Below are 10,000 nucleotides of genomic sequence, written 5' to 3'. Positions count from 1 at the left end.
ATATATATATGTATTATGAGAGTTGATCTTTATTAAAAATACATAAATAATATAAATTAATACAATATAATATATCTATTTATAAATTAATATCTTTTCATTTCTTTTTTCCTTTTTTATTTTTTCATCGTTCACATTATTTCTTTTAATTTTAGGATTTATTAAAAGTACATATTTCATTTTAAATGCTGTATAAAAAGGAAATAACATGATTTCTTTACTTTTTGAATAACATGATTTCTTTATATATATAATATATATAATATATTTTTTATATATATATATATATATATGAAAGTCGTTGTCCCTCTTACGATGGACCAACCCTTTTATTATCCGCACGAATACACGTCGCTGGGCACATGGGACTTTTAAGTCTTGTTTATGTCGAGATATAAGCCGCTTACATTATATACACACAAGCCACGTGCTATTTAGTCATAGATAACGTTGAAACCAATCGCTACGTGTCGTGGAAAATGATATATGCTCATATCCTTGTTTCTTAACTTTTGTCCTTGGTATGTTCGGACGAATTGAAATTAGACTTGTTACGTTAACTACACCTAATTTCCATAATACTATGCAATCTCTTAAGTCACATACTCGTGTATTTATGATTATTTTATATATTTTATTTCATTTTTTTTTTTTTTTTTTTTTTTTTTTAATCATGATATTAATTTTATATTTAAATTAATATATGATAAATTGTATAATATGATTATACTGATTTATTATATAATTAATTATATACTTTTTTTCTTTTTTTTTTTTTTTTCTTTTTTCTTTTTTAATCTCTATTCTTAAATAGAAATAAAATTTACTTATACAGTTTTCTTAAGTGACTCAATTTTTCTTTTTATTGTTTCTGATAAAGCAATTAAATATTCTAAAAAATTTCGAAAGATTTGAAACACGTATAACAACATTAGCGTGTCTAACGAAAGAAATAGAAAGTGACTACCATTAGCTCAGAATTTGATAATCATGGTTTTATTAAACGACCACGAGACATTAGAGAGGTGGTAACGCCGTCGTTTTATCTCCGACGATTTATGCGGCCGCCTTCCGTCATACCACATCTATTGCGTCGTGATGATTGCCAAACGTTAGAAAAGTCCGTTTCTCGTTAGCCTCTAACGGATGAAGATCGCAAACGTGATATTTCAATGCTATCTCGATATGCGATTATTCTTAACGATATATCGAGAAAATAAACCATCATAATACAAACGCGAAGATAAAATTGAGAATGAATCGAGAAAAAAAAAAAAAAAGAAGAAAGAAAATATTCATTTCATTTCGCAGATTTATATTTGATTATCAAATCTATCTTCTAATCATCATTTTCGATAAAGCACATCGAACGTTAGCGTCAAACAGTAATATAAATTTGATCAAAAATTTCACTTAGGGTTATATTGTTTTACGATAAACAAAAAGAGAGAAAGAGAGAGACAAAGAGAGAGAGAGAGAGAGAGAGAGAGAGAGAGAGAGAGAGAGAGAAATAGCTTAAAAAGTTTCGACGAAAAATGATAATCAATGATCATAAATTGCAATCGATTGTATAAATTTTTTAATCGATTGTAAATTCTATCGTACAAATTCTAATTGATTTTAAAAATTGATTTAGAAATTTTTGGTAAACTCAGTAGAAATTCAATGATTTTGACAAAGGAAGAGAGAGAGAGAGAGAGAAACAGAGAAAAAGAGATAGAGATAGAGATAGTTAGAGAGAGAGAGAGAGAGAGTTAGTGAGTGAGTGAGTGAAAGAAAGAGAGAGAGAGGGAGATGGAAGAACTCAAAACAAAGGAAACTAATTTCGTATCGGAATCGTCGAGCGAGGGTAGTCGTCGTCGTCGTAGAACGAGAAGATCTTAAGACTGCTTCTCGATTACAACTAGTATGGACACTTTATCGTAGTAGAAATTTTCTTTAAAGTGTTCTCGATTACATGCGATACATCGTCGTCGTCGTCTTCGTCGTCGTCGTCGTCGTCGTCGTCGTCGTTAGTACAACGATTTGCAACTCCGTGAAATAAGACCTCGAGCGTGGCGGTAAGGATCGATGATTCGATCTATATCAATCGATCGATTTCAATGCATTTATAATAAGAACCTGTTAAGAAGAAAATTATATAAATAGATAAGTAGATATAGTTAGATGGATAGATAGGCAGATAGACAAAGATGAGATTTCAACTATCTAGACTAATATTTTCTCATTCGATATGGAACATTTGCTTAAAGCTTTAGCTCGTTTTAGCGTTCGAAACTATCGATCTTCGTCCGTGACGTTTACCGTGGTGTTGAAAGAGAGAAAGAGAGAAAAAGAGAAAGAGAGAGAGAGAGAGAGAGAGAGAGAGAGAGAGAGAGATGCGTCGTGTGCGCTCGCGCGCACGAGATGTCGCTAGAGCGCGCAGGTGCAGCTGCAACGACTCCGAGTTGCTGCAAATATATATATATATATATATATATATATATATATATATATATATATATCTTACTCTCTTACTTTCTTACTCTCTTCACTCTTTACTCTTTCACTCTTTCGTTCTCTTGCACTTCGGTCGTTCCTGTCGCTCCTCCTATTGCCTCACGAATCGTTTGTAAGATCAAGGTCGTTGGTTTCGTGGGTAAACGTCCTCGAGTCGCCTTGAGAGATGCGCCTTGCGCCTTGCGCGTTGCACTCTCCGATCTCTTTCTTTCTGTCTCTCTTTCTCTCTTTCTCTTTCTCTCTCATCCTCATATTCCTCTCTTACGGTCCATTACGTACCACCCCCACGCCTTTCCAAAGATCTCTCCCTGTATAAGGTCCAATCGTCCCTCTATACCATTCTCTCTTTCTATCTCTTTCTCTCCATCTCTCTAACTTTTTCTTTCTTTTCTTTTCTTTTCTTTTCTTTTCTTTTCTTTTCTTTTTCTTATCAATAGCTTGGTGATACATATATTAATATATCCCATCAATGTATATATTTATTGTATATACTTGTGTACAACGGGTGGGCGGGGCGGGGCGGGGCGGGGAGAGGGGTGTGGCTAGATCGAAGGGATTAGAAGAATTATTCGTACAATAGAAATATAGAAATACATAGTTTATTGTACAAATATTTTTTCACTAATTCTCACCATCACCTTTTTCTCCAACTCCTCTTCAACTCTTCACTGTATATGTACGTACGTATGGATGAATGAATGTATGCATTGTACGTACGTACTTACGTATTTATGTATGTAGGTATGCATTTATTTATATGTATATACTTAGGTCGCCCTTACAAAGTCTCCTCGAGAATACCAGAGGAATGTACTCGATAGCCTCGACCCAGGAGTCGAGCTTTCCTAAGAGGGTTGCGTGCTCGACGAGCTGAGTCTCGATCAAGAGACTCGCACGCTCGAATTAATAACCTCCTCTTTCTCCTCCCTACGAACCTCCTCGTTCTCAATCTCTCTTTTTTCCCCTCCCTCTTCTCTCCACCCCCATCCCTCTTCGTCACCGATCGTCCGAAGGAAGCTTACCTTTTAAGTTTACCGTCGACACCATTAAAAAAAAAATTTTACTAATTTCGTTTAACTACCTTAAATTATATACATGATTGTGAAATTATTCTCTATTAAAATGTTATAACCATACGTATGATAATATATATATATATATATATATATATATACATTTTTGGAAACTTTCTAAACTTTCATTCGATAATATCGAATATTGTCTTTTTTTTTTATTTTCTCTTTTCTTTTTTTTCTTTTTTTTCTTTTTTTTTTTTTTTTCCTTTTTTTTGTAAATCGAATGTAAATCATTATGGCCCGATACGATAACGGGTTTGCTCAATGATTATAGGCCATGTTAGGAGATATCGAGAAATCTTTGAGCGCTAAGGAAATATATCTTTTAAGTTTAATGTAAATGTTTTCAGATAAGATGTCTTATCGTGTTCGAAAATTTGGTATATTGAAATATGGAAAAATTTTCCTTTATGAATTTTTTTATGTGCTTAAGTATCAATAAAAATTAATATATACTGTGTCTATAATATATACATATATATATATATATATATATATATATATATATTAATAGTTAAAAACAATTAGAGAGGATCATTACTGCGAATTAATTTTATAGTACCTATCAAAGAAGAAAAACGATAAAGGGAAAAGGAAAGGAAAAAAAAAACCCACGAAAAAATATGACCCTCGAAAAATTGTAACATGATTTTTCATACGTTTTACCATACGTATTTATAATTCCATAAGTATATCGTGTCGTATCGTGTCGATACGTAAACGATGATCACAATGCGTGATCAATTAATTCTTTGTTGAACAATCGATTCTTATTTCGTAAAGAATAAAGCTTCATCTGTAGAAATACAAGATATCAAAAAGAAAAATCATTTTAAATCTTAATTCGTATGAATTTTTTTTTCTTTTCTTCTTTTTTTTTTTTTTTTTTTTTTTACGATACGATCATTTAATAAAAAGGGAATTATTTCAATGTCGGGAATTATTCAATGTTTTTCACGTTTATTACGTGACTTATAGCTTCGTAAGAACCGATAAGGAAACGCATTTTAAAAAGTAAAAGAAAAGAAAAAGAAAGGTTCAAGCAATGGCACGACGACACGGGATCGAAACTATCGCCGTAAGCGAGCCTGACCGTGGGCTCTGGTTGTGAGAGCTTTGTTCCATGGAATCTGTGCTCTGTCGAAACTCGACTTTCCTCGATGGCCATTACGTACCGCCTACTTCGAGTAATCGCGTTCGGAGTGTCTGACTTCTCGCGAGAGACGATTGAACGTGGGCGAGGGCAATCTTATTCGTGGAAAATAACGAAGAAGGAGTATACAATGATGTATTCGAAATTTACAAGAATGAATCTTTCCGTAAGACGGATATATATCATTAAGGGAAAAGAAAAAGAAAAAGAAAATCATTAATAATTATTTTTATTAATTATTATTATTATTTATTATTATTATTATTATTATTATTATTATTATTATTATTGTAATTATTATTATTATAGGATAAATAATCGTTTTATTAGTAAAAGTTTCATGAAAAGTATCGAATTATTAGGTTCTGTTTTTTTCCTTCACTTTTTACCTTTTCTTTTTTTCTTTTTTTCTTTTTTAACTCGTCAAAATATTTGAACAATTAATTGACGAATGTATTATTACAAAAAAAAAAAAAAAAAAAAAAAAAAAAAAAAAAAAAAAAAAAAGATTTTTTCTTTTTATAAAGTCTCAACGAATTATCATTGATTGTCATATAAAAGAGAATTAAGAACAATTAGAAGTATAAAAATTGTTAGATATTTTCATGAAACTTTGTAGGAAACAAACAGTATTCTTTTTTTCTTTTCTTTCTTCTTCTTTTTTTTTTTTTGTCCTTTTTCTTTTCCTTTTTTCTTTTCTGCCCTTACTCCAGCGCGTCAAGACTAACGGTTCTATAAAAGTTGAGTCTGTCTTTATTTCTCTCTCTCTCTCTCTCTCTCTCTCTCTCTCTCTCTCTCTCTCTCTCTCTCTCTCTCTCTCTCTCCCTCTCCCTTTCTACTTTTCTTTCGAAGTTAAACGGAAGTCGTAAGAAGAGGTAACATCGCGTTCCTTGTGGAATAAGGAAGCGATAACGACGGCAAAAGTGTTCAAAGCTGTTCAAAGCCATAGCAATATAAGAACCCAAGAGTAAAAAGGTTTAGAAGCTTGGGCGTTGAGAAGTATTGTCGGTCTAAGTTAAAGGCTAATTTTCGTTGAAATTTTCTACGAGAGAAGAAAAGAGTCATTCGTTCGCAGTTAAATCTTTTCCCCCTCTCTTATTTCTGAATTGGATTAATAATCATAATATATTTTCGTTATCCATGGAAAACATTGTGTATCCTAATAATATAATTACTCTTGCAATTTTTCCTATCCTAACATGATTATTTTATTTATTACCTTTAAAGAATAACATGAAAATAATTTTTAATAACATCATAAATGAAAGAAAGAAACAATCGGCAAAAGAATTATATCTATAGGTAGAAAAAGAGATGGATGAATAGGTACATAGATAGATAGATAAAGAGATGGAGGAGGGAGAGAGCGAGAGAGAGAGAGAGAGAGAGAGAGAGAGAGAGAGAGAGAGAGAGAGTTACTTTTTAAGCTGATTTCTTGAAGTCGAACGGAGAAAAAGCTTGTAATTTGTATGAGTGGAGACAGAATGAAAAGAGAAAGAAGTAGTAGTAGAAGAAAAAGAAGAAAAAGAAGAAAAAGAAGAAGAAGAAGAAGAAGAGAAAAGAAAAGAAGGAGGACCAAGACTGGAAAAGAGAAAAGAGTCGAAAGTCAAGGAGAAAGAAAGAAAGAAAGAAAGAAAGAAAGAAGGAAAGAAGGAAGGAAGGAAGGAAGGAAGGAAGGAAGGAAGGAAGGAAGGAAGGAAGGATGGATGGATGGAAAGAAGGAGAGAGAAAGAGAGATCCTATAAACTAGGAGTGGAAGAGAAGGAGAAAGAGAGGGAGAGGGAGGAAGAGAGAGAGAGAGAATAAGACCCACACTCCAGTACGAATAGAAGGAACGGGCCGTAGTAGGGGGAGTGGGGGGGTGGGGATGCTGCGAGGTGCAAGAGAGTAGTCGGCGGGCGAGAGTGGACGGACCGCATACCACCACCACTACCACCACCATAAGTACAACCAGCCACCACCACCATCACCACCATCACCATCACCACTAGCAGCAGCAACAGCAGCAGCAGCAGCAGCAACACTCCTTGCCTCTTCCATTCTCTTTCTCTCTCTCTCTCTCTCTCTCTCTCTTTCTCTTTCTACCTATCTATCTATCTCTCTCTGTCTCTGTCCTTTTCCTTCTCTTTCTCCATCTCTCTTTCTTTCTCTCGCTCTCTCTCTCTCTCGTACGATCGTGACTTATTCACGGGGGCCGCCTTCCTATAGTGTGTTACTCTCTCTCTCTCTCTCTCTCTTTCTCTCTCTCTCTCTCTCTCTCTCTCTCTCTCTCTCTCTCTCTATCTCTCTTTCTCTAACTCAAGAGCGCTTCTTACTTCTCGTTATACGCTGTACGAGGAGAGGTGCATCGCGTTAGAGCTCGCGAAATGCCAGTGATTCGATGCGACTTCAAGTGCGCGTATCGTGTTCTCCAAGTTGGCACAGTGAAAAGCTAAGAAATCGTTGTGTATCTCTTACGTTGTCGACGACGACGACGACGACGACGACGACGCTGTGAAACTTGCTTGGTGAAGCTTATCGTTTTCTCTCTCTCTCTTTCTCTCTCTCTCTCTCTCTCTCTCTCTCTCTCTCTCTCTCTCTCTCGCTCTCTCTTTTTCTTTCTCTTTCTTTTTCTTTCAGTGTATCAGTGTATACATATGTGTGTGCGTGCGTGTGTGTATGTGTGTGATTGCGCGCGCACAAGAACCCACGCTCCTCATATACTCTACTTGAAAATATCGTACTTTCGTGTGTCCACTTTGGAAAGAGTCTGGTGTGCCTCATTGAATTCGTTTCGAGAAAGCGTAAGAAGATGAGGAAGCATCTTACAGAAGGAATAGTAAAGAGATCGTAACTGAAGGAATAGATTCCTCGTGTCGCTTTTGTGAAAGAAAAAGTGAATGATAATAATAATAATAATAATAATAATAGTAATAATGATAATAATAATAATAATAATAAATAAATAAAGTAATAATAATAAAGTTAATCGTAAAAAGAAAAACAAGGGCGAGGAATTAGAGAATAATAAATAAAGGATTTTCATGATTTTTCGGGAGAAGTTCGTACGAAGAATGATTTTGATCGAGAGAGAAGGAAGAAGAAGGAGGAGGCGAGGCACGGAATCGAAAAAGGAAAGCCACGGTGATTCGCGACTGGAAGACCTCGGCGTTGCACCTTAGGATCGCAGAAACGCTGTGTGTACGAGCGTTGAGAAGGGTATCCAAAGGAAAGAGGAGGGGAAGAGGTTGGAGAAAAGGACGAAGTAAAGAAGAAGAAGAAGAAGAGGAGGAGGAGGAGGAGGACGTCGAAGACGAGGACGAGTAGGAAGAAGGAAGAAGAAGAAGAAGAAGAAGAAGAAGAAGAAGAAGGACTCGTTGTGCTTGGGGCAAGTAACGTCTCTTGTCCAAAGGGATGCCGATAGTCGAAGGGGGAAGATCGGTGTTCGATAATAGAACTCCGCGAGGACGTGTTGATCTTTGGGTAGGAAATAGACGCAACCCATGAGGCCACTCTCCTTCGAGAACCTTAGGAGGCTCGTGAGCCGCAAGAAGGATAGAAACGAGCCATCCTTCAAACGTAGCGAGTCGTTTAAAAGGATATCTATAAGGAAAAGTTATCTCGATCGTGGTAAACGACGTAACAAGTTGCAAAAGAATCTTGAACCGGTGATAACGGCTCAACCGGTGGTTGTAGTGTCAGCACCGGCCACTACGAGCGTGCCGGACCAACAGGAAAATGTACAGGCTACGAGGATCAAGATCAAGGAGGAACAGGAGGTTAGGAGACAACAGGAAAACGTATCGCTTAGCCGTGAATCTATCAGTTATGACGAATGGTTGCAAGGCGTTGGCTCCTCCTCCCGTGATAAACTTCAAGAGAAAATATTGGTCCAAGAGGCGACGAGTAAAGTTTCGTCGAAGGTTACGACGAGACAACAAATTCAAGATCGTCGCTCTAGCAATGATCTAACCGACGACTTAAACTCAGCGATTTTGTCATTGAAACCGTTCGGTCCAAATACGCACGACGAGGACGATTGGATTTATTCTGAAAAAAATGTTCATCATAACGATAATCTAGGACAAACGCGTGAAAGCGCGTGTGTACCCCTTGAAACTGGACCGCCCAGTGTCAGTATCAGTCTTGGACGAGTTTGGAGGGACGCCGTACCGGTACCATATCCTTCCTCTTCCGGGCCCTCCGTTCATCATTCGTTGGACAGTGCATTGAAAGAACGAAAACCTTCACAACCGACGGTCGCTAGAACCGTCTCGGCCCCGGAAAAGACAATCATCAAGGACAACACATCATCCTCGTCCTCGTTTGGCTTCTCGCTTAGGATCGGCAAGCTGGCTGACTTCAGGGCAGGGTTATTATTCTTCGGATATTTTTTAAATTTAACAACTAACTAATCTAACACGAACTCGATCGAAGTTTGGAAAACAGCAAATTTTAAATGGCAAATCACTAAATTAAATTTAATCTATTTAAGTTACGATATAGTTGATTGCTTATTGATTTAAAAAGAAAAAAAAAAAAGAAAAAAAATCTCAAAAAATGTTATTATCTATAATTAACAATTAAAGATATATAGGTAAGTACTTATAATATATAAGTACTTATATGTTATTGTTTTCCATAATTTCAATCGGCACGATTATTTGACGATATCGCGCGCGAAATCAATGGGTGTTCCTGGCTTTAGAAGCACGAGGAATGGATTCTTCCGACGAAAAACGTCTAAGCCATCACCGAGCGTCAGTACCGAAGGTTATTTCAAGAGGACCAGCGGTCAAAGGAGATCGAGTTCGAGAAGACGTGGAAAGAGGACGACGTCGTCGCAGCGTACAACCTCCCAGAGGACATCTCAAAGGACAAAGAAAAAGAATGATCAACAGTCGGCTGTTCGGGAGAACAGTCCGGTATGGTTCGTGCCACCGGAAAGGAGACGTTCGAGACGTCAGAGACGAGTTTGGCGAGAGATTCGTTATTTTCCTGAGGAGGAGGAGAATCGGGAGGATGAAGCAGGAGCAAGAGCAGGAGCATTGATACTCGAAAAATACGACGATTATTATTCGTCGAATTTGTCGGATGATCAATTCGACGATCAAAAATTATTACTCTCTGGGGATTTTAATGAGAGAAGAGACGAGGCATTCAATTCTCTCGTTTCTTCGTCGTTAGGTTCTTTCTCGGTTACGTCATCTTCCTCCTCGGTATGTCCAGCGCCAAAAATCAGCGATTTCAACGAGGACAAATTATTCTCCGAGGAATTGAGGAATCGTGGTTT

The 10,000-nt window shown here is 36.6% G+C and overlaps 1 protein-coding gene across 7 annotated transcripts in view; it reads left to right on the top strand.

Moving 5' to 3' along the window:
• Positions 1-10,000, top strand: part of DIP2 (disco-interacting protein 2) — a 38,182-nt gene that overhangs the window by 6,204 nt on the left and 21,978 nt on the right. For 5 of the 7 annotated variants that reach the window (XM_085659824.1, XM_085659825.1, XM_085659821.1 and 2 more), the window contains exons 1-2: positions 7,704-9,079; positions 9,416-10,000. The exon at positions 9,416-10,000 is cut by the window's right edge and continues 368 nt beyond it. The exons of 1 other annotated variant lie outside the window; for it this stretch is intronic. In XM_085659824.1, coding sequence (XP_085515950.1) covers positions 8,211-9,079; positions 9,416-10,000 — 1,454 coding nt within the window. In that variant the 5' untranslated portion in view covers positions 7,704-8,210. Of the gene's footprint in view, positions 1-7,702; positions 9,080-9,415 lie in introns of those variants that run through there. One more of the 7 variants, XM_085659827.1, reaches the window with a different exon arrangement.

Source organism: Vespa mandarinia, chromosome 10 (assembly GCF_050613455.1).
Source record: "Vespa mandarinia isolate Hongniang chromosome 10, ASM5061345v1, whole genome shotgun sequence".
NCBI lineage: Eukaryota > Metazoa > Arthropoda > Insecta > Hymenoptera > Vespidae > Vespa > Vespa mandarinia.
This window is presented reverse-complemented; position numbering and strand designations above follow the sequence as displayed.